The sequence below is a fragment of the Lentinula edodes genome, assembly GCF_021015755.1.
Source record: "Lentinula edodes strain Le(Bin) 0899 ss11 chromosome Unknown C8R40scaffold_53, whole genome shotgun sequence".
Lineage (NCBI taxonomy): Eukaryota > Fungi > Basidiomycota > Agaricomycetes > Agaricales > Omphalotaceae > Lentinula > Lentinula edodes.
The window spans coordinates 254,621-268,382 of record NW_025764359.1 but is presented as its reverse complement, the minus strand read 5'-3'; the positions used below and the strand labels follow the sequence as shown (position 1 = coordinate 268,382).

Sequence of the window (13,762 nt, the reverse complement as noted above, 5' to 3'; positions counted from 1 at the left end):
ACAGTACTTTGTGTATGAGCACTTTTGATTATTCGAAGCTCACAGTAGCCAAGGGCTCGGACTCCCTATTTCAAGTCCAAGTCGATGACAATTTAAAGTGTTCTCGCGCAGGTTGTCTAAACTTGACGTAGAAAAAGATCTAGTGGCTAAGATCAATGGTTTAGAGGAAGCTCGTACTTACATTGTGACAGCTGGGGGAAGGAAGGTTCAATGACGGTGAATTTTTGACCTGAATCTGTTTAAAGGTGGTCGGAACATATTTGAATCTTACACTAGCATATGACTACACTGCTGAGTGTACGGTTTCACGACGTTCATACTGATTGTGATGACTATCTACCTACAACCACAACCCATCTCTGAACCCATCCAGCCCTCAAGATCGCCGCCTGCCAAAGCATCATCGATCTCTCCCGCATCCACGACGACGACCCTTCTCCACATCCTCCATATCCTCCACATTCACTACGTGCGTGCCCCTTAGGATTCAAACCTCCATCTAGACCTACTAAATCCCGCTCACGTACAATCTCACGCAGAGACGAAGAACATTCCGAAGACGTGTTTGTGCAGGAAAGAATTTGGAGAGACGACGACGATGATAAGGACGTCAAAATTTCGATGACCTGTTTGAGCGAGAGGAGCATCGGGGTTGGAGTCAGCGTTGGTGGCGGCGTAGCATCGGATTCTATAATCGAATTTGCATTTCGACCATTAGTATACATGAACGGAATCGCACACAACACATATTCCCTACTCAGCCACTTTACATGCGGAGCAAGGACTGTGAACTCCAGGACAGCGTCGATATTCTGGTTTTCGGAAAGGGGCATGGAGTGAATGAATGCTTTGAGTGTGGATTCGAAGGAGGCGTAGGGGACAAAGTCTAGGTCGAGCTTCATAGTGGATTCGGAGTAAAAAGGCTGTATAGACCGTATGATCGGTGCATATTGTCCAGAGGAGGCGCGTTGCACGTATCGAGTACATTGAAGAAAATCTACACCCTTTGTCTTTGGCGCCGTCGTGGTACCACCATAGCCAGCCAGAACCACCCAACTCGCCACACTGGCCCACATCTTCTTTCCCACTTTGAGCTTGAACTGGTACTCGTAAACTTCCAAAGACCCTTTCATTAACGAGATTAGTTCGTCCAAGGAGTCTTTGGAGCGAGAGTGGTTGGGGCCTTTGATGCCGAAGTCATCATCCCCTTCTTCTCCCATCCACCGGTCCCTCAACTCCAACTTCCCAGAAACCAACCCAGCCAAAAGAACGGCTGCCTCAATCTCAACGACGTTGACAACTTTTCCAGGGTCAACGACCCCCGAAATCTTGTCTGCGTCATTCGCATAGCGTGGCACGGTCACTGCAGCTACCCGGCTTACCCTAGCAGCTCCAGCCACCCTCAGAAAACTTGCCGGAAACCGCGATTTTCCAGACGGAGTTGGTATAATGACGGAGGAGAGAGCGCGAGAGATATGGTGCTTTGCACGACGATATTGTGTGTGTGGGGTGTTGGGTTCGATATTGAGTGCGTTGTTGATGGAATGGGTGGTAGTCTTGAGCCCGGTTAAACTCAGAATCCTCTTCAAAAGTGCATGTAGCACGAGCAAGGACAAGAACAAGAGAGAATAGAGTACGATCACAGCTAGTCCCGAAAGAAAGTAGTGTGGGATGGAGCTTGAGTCGAAGTTGAGCAAATTCGAATCAAGGTCGACCGGTCGTCCGAATTGGATCCCAAGTATATATTTTTCGAGGCACTGAAGCAGAGTTGCCAGCGAAAGTAGATCCAGAGCTTTGTAGCTGTGTAGAAACGAGTGAACCGACTCGGACTGCAAAAAAGACGACGGTAGCAACTCGAGCTTGGCAAGCTTTGACGATATCTTGATATAAGAGCGCGAACAAACATTCTCAAAGAGCTCGAGGACATACGGAAGACCAGTAATAATCATGGGGAAGCAAAGACAAAGGTGAGGCAGAAGCTAAAGAGAGTATAACAACTTGATAAGCACCTCGAGATCATCAAAGAAAAGGACCGTCATGTGACCGGGGTAATCACCGGCATTGAGAAATTCGACACGATCTGTCACAAATGTCACATCGCGACATCACTGCTTTCCTTCCTAAACCCACGGCCTTTACTGTACAACGAGCATTGATAATCTTCCGTTGAAGCTATTCTCCCAAAAATGTTTGAACCACGCCTCGGACTCGGCTGAGCTCGTTTGGATCAAAGCCGAGACGTTGTATAAAGCTCATTTCCAAACTGGGTTATCACCATTCATCACATTGTAAACTCGGCGCGGCTACAAGACGGCCATCTCTGACCTGGCAAGAACGAGGCTGTTATTTCATTTCTCTCTTCGCTTCCACCACTACGACGATGTTCGTCCAGTCTCTCGTTTTACCTTTTGTTCTCGGCTTGAGCACAATACGACCTTCGTTTGCAGCTAACGCTGAACAATGGCGTTCACGTTCCATTTACCAAGTATGTTTTTTGCCTCGTTTTTTGCTCATGCTATACTAATTCTCCCCCTTATGCAGGTTATGACGGATCGATTTGCTCGGACAGATGGTTCGACAACCGCAGCCTGTGACCCATCGTCTACCAGTTACTGCGGCGGTTCATGGAAGGGCATCGAGAATAAGCTTGACTACATCCAAGGAATGAACTTTACCGCGGTACGTGCGGGCTGTAGACCCATCTCTACTGCCGGCTAACCTTGCTTCTATGAAGATATGGATCAGTCCCACGATTGAACAGATAGCTGACAATACTTATGAAGGCGAAGCCTACCATGGTGCGTTACTATGTTTCACCTGTTCAATTCCTTTCATTAACCCCTTCATGTAGGCTATTGGCCCAAGAATTACTACAACGTAAATTCAAAATTTGGCTCCGCCGATGACCTTAAGAGTCTCGTCAACGCCGCACATGCTCGCGGGATGTATGTCATGGTCGACATTGTCGTAAACCACTTTGCGAACTGGGGAGACTCAAACATCAACTGGAGCGGGTTGACTCCGCTAAATAGCGAATCATACTTTCATTCCAAATGCTGGGTCGACTGGAATAACCAGACTTCTGCTGAGCAAGTATGTCGGGACCTATTTATGTGTCTTTGTATACGATTTCAATTTTCAACTGCTTATTATCATCCCCTCTCAGTGTTGGATGGGCGACGGATATGTCCCACTCATGGATGTCAACACTGAAGACGACCAAGTTGTCACCATCTTGAATAACTTTGCGCGTAACTTGACCACCACATATGGCTTTGACGGCGCTCGTCTTGATGCAGCCAAGAGCATTAGGAAAGACTTCTGGCCCGCTTTCGTCAGCGCTTCCGGTGTGTACAGCCAGGGAGAGGCATGGTACGGAGATGCTCCGTAAGTGAAAGTATTCGTCGACTTTTCTCTAGATGTTTATGGTTTCTTTTCTCGGACCAGAACCCAATGTGCCTACCAAGATTACATGGATGGCGTTCATAACTATGTCATGAAGACATTTGCCACGGAGGCTATCAGTGGGCAGGGCAATATGACCATGTTGGCTGGTAAGATGAATGGTCTCGTTAGCACATGCAAGGTTTGTTCCATATCTTTTCACCTATATATTCAATTTTAAAAGAATATGTTTTTGTTCAGGATGTTTCACTGCTTGGTTCGTTCATGGAAAATCACGACAACGCAAGAATGGGTGAGGCTAAGCTTTTCATGTACAAATTTGCGGGAACTTATCATTACTGTCTCCCTAGCTTCGATATCTTCCGACACCGCTATCCTGAAGACCGCTGCAGCTTTGACAGTTCTTTCTGGAAATGGAATCCCAATCGGTTAGTCGCCCGATCGCCAGAGGTCTTTTACACATTTTGAATTGTTTCCATCAGTTTTCTACGGACAAGAACAAATGTCTACTGGTAACAACGCCCCTCAGAATCGTCAAGCTCTCTGGTTAACCGGTTACCCAACTGGCTCCAACAAACTGTACGCATACTTCGCCACCCTCAACACATTCCGCAACCACGTCAGCACCTCCGACAGCGCGTTCCTCACTGCAAAGCCCACATACGAAGCCCCCCTGAGCACTGTAATGAGTGTTAGGAAAGGCAACATGATGTTATTCATCAGCAATGAAGGAAGCAAAACTCCGAGCACAAAACTCACTTCAAGTGGATGGTCTGCTAACACTGCCCTTGTCGATATTTTGAGCTGTCAGTCGGTGACTTCGGACGGAAGCGGAAATGCTGCTGTGAACATGAACAGTGGATTGCCTGTCGCAATGTATCCCAAGAGCTATCTTACTGGATCGGGTCTCTGCTCGCTGTGATGTGCTTTCTTTAGAATCTTCCTGGCACACCCGTGTACTGCTACCGGGTGAACTGTGGTCTTTCCCCCACCCCGCATGGACGAGGATTCACTCAACCACTAGTACCTAGCATCGATTATAATTTATTATTTACGCGCTTTTATTTGGACATTGGTCTGGGAATCAACTGCATTCTTCATTATATAAGTGGTAAAATATCTACATGTTTACCAAGGGACTTCTGTAGTACTGTCGGCTATTAGCTGAAGAGCATCCAGCTGAGAAAGCACTCTCTGACCTGTATCCTTCCCGGTGGCAAAAATCTAGGTTTTGCAGATGTATTGAATATACATGCATCTTTACAATCGACGTAATCCATGAGATCGTGAGCGAGACGAAAACTATAGTAGATATAAGTGAAAATCGGTGAATAAGATCAATATCAATATTAAAACACACTTTATGTGAGGGAGGAGAACCAAGTAGACTACTAGATGCATATTGATAGCGAGAAGATGGCGGGCTTGATAGTGGACTTGGGATTCCTATTGGTATTGGAGGTGTGGCTTGACGATCCACCGGGGATGAGCCAGGAGGAGGAGGAGGTTTGTAATTCTATGCCCTCTGAATGAGAGTCCGATACACCCTTGAAATTTTGGATACTCACATATTGACGTCCTTCCTTGTAGATCTCTTCCAGTTTCTGATCAAATTTACCTTCTCCCTCAAACTCATTATATTTCTTGAAGAGCTTCAGAGCGAAATGCGCATCTTCAATCGAGTCGTGTGTTTCGGTTTGTATGACCTCACGGAATAAATACCATGATAGGAAGCGCAAGGAGAGACGGCGTTGACGAGCCTTGATGAAGTATAGATCGACCGTATCAATCACTTGCTCGGGAGGGACAAAGATATCTGGGCAATTATTGGCGCCTATGAAAAGCGACAAAGTGGACAGCTGTAAACTTACTAATTATCCTGAAATCCTTTGACAACCCATGTCCAATAAAGATACATCCGCGATCCACTAGCAGACGCAATTTCTTGTATACCACTTTGAGTGGAGTCAGAGTATGCGGAGACCGCATAGGATCTAAATCGCCAACTGAATAAAATGAGCATGATTTCGTGTTGACGAGGAGGTTGGCAATTTACATTTGATACCGGAAAACTCTGTCAAATAATCTACAATCACTTCACTGGTGTGAATATGATCATCGATAAATGGAACGCCCTCTTTAGGACCATTGCCGCGTAAACAGGAAACACGAGCCAAACTGAGTCTCGCCGGCCGTAGGACCTTTTTTGTTCCATCTGAGCGATACTCAGTCTCTTCCTGGAATGATACTTGAATTAGGGAGTGACTTTTATACATATCGAAAAGAGCTCACTTGCCTGTTGCATGGATACGAATTCAGCATCGACAGCGACGACAGTTCCTAGGGTAGGTAGTTCCGCAGAATTAAGAAGTTCGTGTTTTATGAGGTCGGGATCCCGATTCCTGCAATAGACCCTCAGTAAACAGATTCAGCACCGTTGGAAGGACATTTACAAAGATATGGAAGTATCTCGACATAGTATGGCAGCGTCAATAGCATCAGGAAGCTGGGAGAGGTCCAATGAGTCCTTTCTATCCACACGTTCAAAATGCAGGATTGCAGGAATCTAACGAGATTTTGTCTGGTGTTCGATAACTTCTGAAGTAGAAGAGCCGTACCTTCCACCTGCCAGGAAAGCTGAGAGCTTCCTGCTCGGGCACATTCCGCACCACGAAGTCGTTGAATATGTACCAAGGACTAGCACCTTCGTCTTCATTTCCCTCGGCCTCGGGAACTGATAATAACCAGTCTAAGTTATCACATCCTGCAGAAATGCGATCAAGGATTACCTTTGACGATAGCAACCAAATGTGCATGCTCGTCAGTAGCAACCTGCACAATCACAGCCTGTGCAATATCCTTTTACTTTTCAAATATTCACCCAGGTCGGACAAGTGCTCACCCGTAACTGGTAAATAGCGCCTTCAGGATCTTCCATATCATCCACCTCTCCGTGTAGTTCAATCTGCGGTTTGAGGAAGGTTTGGTTTCGGTGATCGAACCAATACTTAAAATTATCTTCGCTGTTCACGCACGCATTGACTGCAAGCGTCAAAGGCAAATCTCTCGTTGATATCTCGCGCCTGCTTGAGAAGTTGCTGAAATTCTTGCCGCAATTCGTGCATGCGGCTTTGTGTGTCATGTTGCGGAGGATAGAATTGCGCAGGATGGTGGGGAAGTCAGAGTACGGCACTGTGTCGTTAGGAAGAATCTGTGTATGACATGATTAAGAGATTAAAGGTATAAAGCAGTCAGAATACACACCGTTCGTGGATATATCAGATCTACTACGTGAGTCAGATTATCCTTGCTTCTAGCCGCTTTGCAGTGAAAGCATGTCACGACGTTTTTCGTATCGATTCCGACTAACTGGGTGATGGGTGCTGGGACTGGGGTTTGTTCATTCCTTTCGTACGAAGAACCTTTGAGGATGATTGGATTAGCGGTAAGATCATTGCCTTCGAGTACGAGACGGTCAAAGAGAAAACGCTGGAAAGACTGTATCATATGAGCGTAGTCGAGTTCTGTGGGTTCCCGGCCGTAGTCCACAAGATCGATGGCATTGGACACTGGATTCACAAGATTTTGTCAGGACGATAGTCATCTTAATCAGATGCTAATAAACTTGCTGTGAGCCAAGACGCCGACAGCCTTGCAGAAATTGCTGGACTGGCAATTGGTACCCCTGGCGTCTTCCAGCATGCGTACAACAAAACCCAGTTCACACAAAAGACAGTGCTCGCGTAGACAATCGGTGGTGATATGGGATTTCGCAAGTCGTCGGATGGGAAGGTTGTAATGAAGGACTTGAAGAATAGGGTTGGTGTAGGAATTTAGTATATGAGTCTCAAGTCCACTGAATTCAGTCTTGTTGAAGAATCTAGGGCGAGTTGGCCTGTCGTTTGAGTCGAAGGATCAGAGTACTCACTCAAAATCGAAGTCCTCAACTCCAAACTTGGAATACTCGATCTCTACGTGACGATATATTGTTGGCACATCATCTCCAACGTATTCAAGCAGAGGACTTTCCAGCTCGTGCTAGAATATAGATTGCATCCTTAAAATGCCACTCCAGAAAAGGAAACTCATCTTACATCTCCAGTTCCTGATTTTCCACTGCGGAAACGTCCGCCCAATTTTTTCTTTTCCAGGGCAACCATGTTCCGTCTACCTCGGAGCTCTTTTGGGAGCGGAGCATATGCAACATTGTCATTCATCTTCATAGTATTCAAGACCTGAACAGGAATTTTCTGGGGAGAAGGAAATGAGATGGTCTTTGAAGAGTTGAATTGCGGTGTCCACGCTGACAGAAGTTGGGTTTTATAACGAGGTAGGCCAATTGTGTTCAAGGGTCTAAGAGGAAAGAGGAGATGAGCAACAAAAGCTTTCTATTCGCAGTATTCGCATACGTTGAATCTGTCCATTCCAGCTCAGGAAGTGGTTCTGGAGGATTAGCCCATTCTACCGGACGCCCTTCGAAACCATTCAAAGGTACAACCTCATCTCCTTCAACCTGGGACTTCAAGTGAATCATTCCGTCAGCGTCACCACACGCCAAGTAAGCCCCGGTTGGCGATATCGCTACGGCCGTAACGAAGGAGGTGAGGTCTTCGATCTAATTCAAAATCGCGGGTCAGTGAATCGCGACAGTTATGGAGGAAAAACGTTCACCTGAGAAAAGTCGTTCGAGATACCTCCAAAGTTCGAAGCATCCACAATGCTAATACTACCCGAGTTGGACGTTACGGCTATAGTAGCGGAACGATTTGGAACAACGTTGATGAATGCAGGACTAGCGGCGAACGAAATGGGAGGAAGTGCGCGCATATTACGAAGATCGTATACCTTAACCAACGGGTCTGGAAATGGATGAGCTTGTCTGTCATTTGATGAGCGAAATATATAACATAGGCATATATACACACCGTAAGCTCATGCCAATAGTGAAGACAAAGTTTCCCGTGGTTTGCAAGCCTTGAATACCTCCATAATGTGCCTTCACCACGCTTTCGGAGCCCCCATTCCGTATATTTCCAGTTCGAGGATCGTAGGCACGAAGATAACCATCGGCAGAGCCAGACAGGAGAATATTATGCGAAAATTCGAGATGTGTAGCGATAGAAGGTATTGTGGTCTGTCTCAAGAGATTTCCAGTCATTGCATTGATCAACAACAACTCCGAGCCAGAAGTCGAAAGCGCGGTCATTGTAGACGAGGTAGCGAAGTTCATGATAGAATTCTCTGAGCTACATTCTGTCTGATTGATACGGCGTAATAATGAATCTATGTTGTACTCACTTGTAAAACCATTTGTTCATACCACCTTTCACCCATGATCCAACCCCATCTCCTCCTGCGGAAGCTGCTTTGACTGAATTTTCATCGGCAACTACCTTTAGCACGGGAAGATCCCCCGCCTTGAAGCATACCCCTCTCAAGCCTTGTATGCTATGGTGAGCGGAGACATAGCCGTTTCCCGATCCAACCCAAAGAGCATCCGATACAGGATCAAAGGAAAGTGCTGATATTGGATGAGGGAATGCATGAATGACTATCGGAGCAAGGGAGTGCTTGTAAGTAGACATTCAGAGCATTGAGCTTTGAACTGGAAGGTCGTGTGTATGTAAAACTGGGTAAAATAATCGACACGACCAAACAAGCGCCTATGACTTACACTCTTCCTTCCTGCTTCCTCCCTGAATACATATCTTGAATATGTACCTGAATACATTGCTGCTTTCTGCAAACCTGCAAATCTTGCAAATTTGGCAACCCTCGCTCTGGTTCATATGTATATACATCTCATCGTGGGCGGCTCCGTAAACTGTTCCGTTTTTCATAAGGTCGAGAAATCTGGCCTTCAATAATGCGCCGAAAGTCTATCTCTGAAGATCTTCTACCAGTGAATATGACAAAGACTCTATCGCTTTCAATCGCGGATAGCAATTACTCTTACATAGGTAGCCCGGTCAAGCTACAAGATTCGTTCACTTTAGAGTTTGCGTGATTCCGTCGACATCTCGACTGCAGTGCAATTTCTCCGTATTCACAGTGTACGCCCCAACGACAGCGATTAGAGACATACCATATTACTCGATTACAAAAAATTACAAGAACAGTAGCAACATTAATCACAAGCTAGTCCGAAGTGCGCTATTGCATCATGGAATCGAAAATCCTTGTGCTCAGCGCCGGTCCAATCTTCCTCTCGCTGTTTCCCCCGAGGTCCTTCAGGAACTCTTTAGCAATAAAGATGTCTTGCTTCCTTCTCGGTTTTTCCCCGCGCGCTTTTGCAACCCTCTCATCTTCGTCATCCTCCTTTTGTTGTTGTTCAGCTTGTTTGCAAGCCCTATACAATGACTGCGGAGTCGGAAATTTCTGGATCAGGACACCTGCCTTTTCTGCGCTGACGCCGTTGATGCAGAGAAGCATCCTTGCCCATGTTTCTCGAACAGTGATGAAGCCAGATTTGTGGTTGAGGTCATGGAAAGTTGTATAAGCCAATAAATAAGACCGCTCAGGAAATTTTCTACGAAGCATTTTCTGGAACATGAGGTAGCTGTATCGTTTGACCAAGCGAGAAGGAACGATGTGGAGGTCTTTGTTCTAGTTCAGGAAGTAAATGTTTGTGAATCGTGTGAACGTGGAGACACAACATAGCTCAAACCTTGTACATGGAAACGACCTGCCGATTCAAGCTTACATAGAAGTCAATCGTGTCATTGATGGACCTCGTCTCCTTGACTTGAAACTTGTCTGCGATAGCAGTTTGTGATAGGACCGTGTCAATAGCCAGTTCATAGGTGCTCTTATCTTGTTCCTCCCAGCCTCGTTCCGCTGCAAGGAAACATCTACCATCAGAGTTAAACAACTTCGAGAAAACAGTGACCCTACTGAGCTTGTATTCCTCCACCAAATAGTAAACTTTAGTGATGGCAGTATTATGGAGTCGGAACTAAATGGCAAGGTGGGGTCACTATTAGCAGAACTTGACCACCAAGAACCTACTTACTTTTTGATCATGAAATCGATTGTCCTTGATACTTTGCACCAGATCATCCAACCTCTTTCGTTCAAGAATACAGTCCAGCACTATTTCATCGTATTCTGAGTTATTGCAATATTGGGGTTTTCGCTTCGCAATCCAACACAAGTCCCCGATGTTCAGAGACCTTTGAGCCACTACCACGCCCTGGCGACGGAGTCCATCAGCGATTCCACTGCGATCCCTACCGCTCTTAATCTCTCTGTTGTCAAGGACGAGCACTATATCGTATTCATGGCTTTGAATGACTATCGGATCGAAAGCTTCCAACTCAAAACGGTCAGTCGAAGCATATGGATCCTCTATATCAATATCCATCTCAACGGTCGGAAGAGGGATAGCATGGGATAGGCGAGGACGAGCTCTATTGGTTCTTTGAGTATCCGCAGGAGCAGAATCCGTGCGACGTGTAGCTGACTTGCTAGATGATGCGATTGACTGTTGCGGAGCTCGAGGAACTGTAGACGGGGGAGGCATCATTTGAGCACGTCGAATAGCGTTCCCGGTTGACTCAGAAGTCGATATAGTCCAGCTACCAGCAGTGGATTTGGATTGCTGACGAGAAGGATCGAGACCACCGCCTTTACGCTTTTTGAGCATTTGGGCGTTTTCTGCAGCAAGGATGTCTGCAACAGGACGTTTGACTGCAGAAGGTTCAGAGATTGTAGGGGCAGGGATGTGACTGATCCAATCGAAAGGTAAGGTGGATTTGGCGAAATGGAGATCAGCGATATCCATAGGCAGATACCCTATCGTTCGTTTAGGTTGAGGCATCTTCGATATGATCTTGGTAAGGACTGGATGCTGACATGAGCGAGGAAATTCGATGAAGAGCCCTGGGCCCGAGGTCAAATCTATCTCAACATGAGCTGTATACCTATGCTCTACTTGAATTTCGTTCTGATCTAGTCTATCTCTTGAGGGCAAAAATCACATAACAGCACTGAGTACGTACTGTTATCATAGCTCAAATAGCAGAATGGGAAGATGTCGCCTTTTGTCAAAGATGGTTGGTCCAGATTCCGAGCTGGGGCCAAGGAAGACACAGAACTAGCAATTGGGGCCGATGGCACGGCTAGGATTTTCGCGCTTGGCTTGGATTTCTTAGGTCGACTGGGCGCCTTCTCAGACTTCGCGAAGCTCTTGCATTGAAGACTCGAACTTGAAGATGCCATCCTCGCTTTGAGCTCCTCCACGACTCTTGGTCCTACATGAGGTACTTTGAGAGCATCTTCTGGCCGGTGCAAGACTTCCGCATATCTTTTCATACTCCATGCAGCCTTGTTGTAAGCCATATACCGATAGGATTCTGAGAACCCATTCAATCCACTTTTAAGTTTTCTTACTCGATACTTCAAACACACCTGGCTCTTGGGCATCTCGTAGGTCCTCAATTATTTTGAGAAACAGAGGATTCGCGCAAGGTGGGCGTTTAGGAGGCATGATATTAATGTCAAAACCGCGAGGTTTGGGAAGGTCAAATTTGTGGTTGATTCAATAAACAACTAGGTGAAGCGAATTCGTGACGTGACTAGTCACGCGTTGTAACACAACTGTCAACATTTGTTAAAAAGTTCAAATTAGAAAAGATCCTGGTCGATTTACAACTTTCAAGGATGAATGTAATCTTGTTCGGAGTGTCAAGAAGGGTTTCAAAAGAAGAATGTCTAGGTAAGTAATTTTAACCGCATTTAAAACGCATGTCCTGTGCTTCGTTTGTTTTGGGTCTACTAGTATTTATGTGAAGCCAACGCGCACCCGACCACGATTGTTGTGAGTATCAGACATCAAGGAGCCAGTACATTAGCTTGTTTTGAGAATAAACTTGAAGCTCTTTCATTGCTCAACGCGGCGGTCCCAGTCGTTTTTATCCCTACCACTTCCTACCCATCCTGTTCTGATACGGCTCTCGATGTGGAATTACAGACTCTGAAATCCCAAATACTTCGATAGCATGCTATAAATGTATACCAGGTCAGTCTCATCATACATCCTCGACTGCCTAAGTGTTCACACCTTCCAAGTAGCCATATCCAGCTCGAATACCAATTGACGACTTTGAGATTGATTTTCATACGTTCGGGTTTGAGGCTGATCGGAATCTTCGTCTAATACAACTATTATATTCAATTTGAATGAGCAATAGAAAGACAAAAAGTGAAAAACGCACTATGTACAATCGGTTCTTTGTCTTCTTCGAAGGAAAGTCCAACTTTTCCTTCCTTAATAAGGAACGATAGATAGAATAAATTTTCAACTGATTGGGCGAAACTGACGGGATTGATGATGAGGTGGAATAGATTTGTAGGCCCAATGTTTTCCAAGATTGCATGTATCTAGACAAGTGATGATAGAAATTGTGACCATGCCTCCCAGCAGAAAAAATACCCACTGTGATAACGTTCCTCGTTGTCTCATTCGTGGATCTTTGTAAATCTTCGGCAGTGACTGCCTGAGGTTTTCGTTCGTCAGTCTTATCCTTCTTGAATCTAGCACTCTTAGTCCGGGTTCGGGGTTTTTCAAGCGAGATAGGACCTGACCTGCAGGATGAACATAGTTGTACGAGTTTAGCAAACCGCGAACAAAGGACTAACATAAAACCAACAGCCGGAATACGCCTAGTCTTTCTCAAAGCTAATTTCCCTATCCGTTCCCACTTCAAGGGCTCGACCATTTCCGGGTCATCTTCGTTGTCAGATATGTGTTCCACGGATTCAAGTTCAAGCCTTCGCCCATCCATGAACGTAACCAGTCTTGATACATATTCATTGAAATCAAACACTCCCGAGCTAAATTTCAGTTGACGGGTCAATTGCGCTGACTTTGAGGAAATTGTGAGCACTACATGGGAATCTAGAATAGCTTCGGGTGTATCTTTAACTGCAGACGGCTGTCAGTTAGTGCAGACGCAATATGCCTTACAGAGTTCAAACCTCCCTCGCTCAAAAAGGACATTTGCTGTCTCGAGGACTTCTGCAAGTTCGCCGGCGCGTTGCTTGCCTTTGTGGTCAAAAGCTGTAAAAGGTCATCAAGAATCAATCAGTAGAAATCACCGGTTAACTAGCCTTGTAATTGCTGCTGGGCAGCCCGATATTTCCTTCGCAAGTCCTGCTTAACGTCGGCGTCTTGATTGGGGTTGTAGATTAGAGCTGGACCGGATGAATATATAAGTTTCCAACGTTGGAGGACTTAGTACATCGAGCCGACTGACAACTATCATCGGAACTGCTCAATTCTTTGTCAGACATCTCTATTTGAGATTGTAACGTTGAATAATAGTTTGGGGTTTGGCAACGTAGACGGAGTTTTCAG

At 45.7% G+C, this 13,762-nt stretch overlaps 5 protein-coding genes across 5 annotated transcripts; 1 reads left to right on the top strand and 4 right to left on the bottom strand.

The window, feature by feature from the left end:
• Positions 1-216: 216 nt before the first annotated feature.
• Positions 217-2,034, bottom strand: C8R40DRAFT_1130235 (uncharacterized protein). Its single transcript, XM_046229162.1, has one exon. It carries the CDS (start codon positions 1,947-1,949, stop codon positions 333-335), a length of 1,617 nt encoding a protein of 538 aa, XP_046080748.1. The 5' UTR covers positions 1,950-2,034; the 3' UTR covers positions 217-332.
• Positions 2,035-2,103: 69 nt separating this feature from the next.
• Positions 2,104-4,653, top strand: C8R40DRAFT_1130231 (glycoside hydrolase family 13 protein). The gene is made up of 9 exons (XM_046229161.1): positions 2,104-2,485; positions 2,542-2,679; positions 2,735-2,798; positions 2,852-3,093; positions 3,167-3,387; positions 3,448-3,586; positions 3,646-3,697; positions 3,756-3,833; positions 3,888-4,653. Exons 1-9 carry the CDS (start codon positions 2,381-2,383, stop codon positions 4,325-4,327), a joined length of 1,479 nt encoding a protein of 492 aa, XP_046080747.1. The 5' UTR covers positions 2,104-2,380; the 3' UTR covers positions 4,328-4,653.
• Positions 4,654-9,063, bottom strand: C8R40DRAFT_1130228 (ubiquitin carboxyl-terminal hydrolase-domain-containing protein). Its single transcript, XM_046229160.1, has 18 exons — positions 8,704-9,063; positions 8,331-8,651; positions 8,077-8,284; positions 7,815-8,020; positions 7,500-7,758; positions 7,334-7,443; positions 7,035-7,285; positions 6,670-6,974; positions 6,308-6,616; positions 6,195-6,252; positions 6,024-6,139; positions 5,859-5,971; positions 5,702-5,807; positions 5,462-5,642; positions 5,277-5,411; positions 4,974-5,221; positions 4,766-4,921; positions 4,654-4,707 (listed from the first exon to the last, which is right to left on the bottom strand). Exons 1-18 carry the CDS (start codon positions 8,988-8,990, stop codon positions 4,666-4,668), a joined length of 3,411 nt encoding a protein of 1,136 aa, XP_046080746.1. The 5' UTR covers positions 8,991-9,063; the 3' UTR covers positions 4,654-4,665.
• A 418-nt stretch (positions 9,064-9,481) lies between these two features.
• Positions 9,482-11,978, bottom strand: C8R40DRAFT_731680 (ERCC4 domain-containing protein). The gene is made up of 5 exons (XM_046236018.1): positions 11,406-11,978; positions 10,418-11,355; positions 10,300-10,360; positions 10,073-10,242; positions 9,482-10,011 (listed from the first exon to the last, which is right to left on the bottom strand). The coding sequence occupies exons 1-5, from the start codon at positions 11,827-11,829 to the stop codon at positions 9,559-9,561; spliced, it is 2,046 nt and encodes a 681-aa protein (XP_046080745.1). The 5' UTR covers positions 11,830-11,978; the 3' UTR covers positions 9,482-9,558.
• A 248-nt stretch (positions 11,979-12,226) lies between these two features.
• On the bottom strand, positions 12,227-13,541 carry C8R40DRAFT_731667 (Nse4 C-terminal-domain-containing protein). The gene is made up of 6 exons (XM_046236017.1): positions 13,516-13,541; positions 13,384-13,465; positions 12,843-13,330; positions 12,621-12,786; positions 12,467-12,567; positions 12,227-12,407 (listed from the first exon to the last, which is right to left on the bottom strand). The coding sequence occupies exons 2-6, from the start codon at positions 13,403-13,405 to the stop codon at positions 12,324-12,326; spliced, it is 861 nt and encodes a 286-aa protein (XP_046080744.1). The 5' UTR covers positions 13,406-13,465; positions 13,516-13,541; the 3' UTR covers positions 12,227-12,323.
• Between the last annotated feature and the right edge of the window lie 221 nt (positions 13,542-13,762).

Coding starts and splice junctions, on each gene's coding strand:
- C8R40DRAFT_1130231 (XM_046229161.1), top strand. CDS start 2,381: ATGTTCGTCCAGTCTCTCGTTTTACCTTTTGTTCTCGGCTTGAGCACA. Junction 3,388..3,447: donor GCATGGTACGGAGATGCTCC/GTAAGTGAAAGT, acceptor TTCTCGGACCAG/AACCCAATGTGCCTACCAAG. Junction 3,698..3,755: donor TCACGACAACGCAAGAATGG/GTGAGGCTAAGC, acceptor CTGTCTCCCTAG/CTTCGATATCTTCCGACACC.
- C8R40DRAFT_731680 (XM_046236018.1), bottom strand. CDS start 11,829: ATGCCCAAGAGCCAGGTGTGTTTGAAGTATCGAGTAAGAAAACTTAAA. Junction 11,356..11,405: donor CTATTTGAGCTATGATAACA/GTACGTACTCAG, acceptor GAGATAGACTAG/ATCAGAACGAAATTCAAGTA. Junction 10,012..10,072: donor AGGTCGTTTCCATGTACAAG/GTTTGAGCTATG, acceptor TTCCTGAACTAG/AACAAAGACCTCCACATCGT.
- C8R40DRAFT_731667 (XM_046236017.1), bottom strand. CDS start 13,405: ATGTCCTTTTTGAGCGAGGGAG. Junction 12,568..12,620: donor CAAAGAACCGATTGTACATA/GTGCGTTTTTCA, acceptor TGAATATAATAG/TTGTATTAGACGAAGATTCC. Junction 12,408..12,466: donor TGGATATGGCTACTTGGAAG/GTGTGAACACTT, acceptor ATACATTTATAG/CATGCTATCGAAGTATTTGG.
- C8R40DRAFT_1130235 (XM_046229162.1), bottom strand. CDS start 1,949: ATGATTATTACTGGTCTTCCGTATGTCCTCGAGCTCTTTGAGAATGTT.
- C8R40DRAFT_1130228 (XM_046229160.1), bottom strand. CDS start 8,990: ATGTCTACTTACAAGCACTCCCTTGCTCCGATAGTCATTCATGCATTC. Junction 7,759..7,814: donor CTGGAATGGACAGATTCAAC/GTATGCGAATAC, acceptor CTTTCCTCTTAG/ACCCTTGAACACAATTGGCC. Junction 6,975..7,034: donor TGTCGGCGTCTTGGCTCACA/GCAAGTTTATTA, acceptor TTGTGAATCCAG/TGTCCAATGCCATCGATCTT.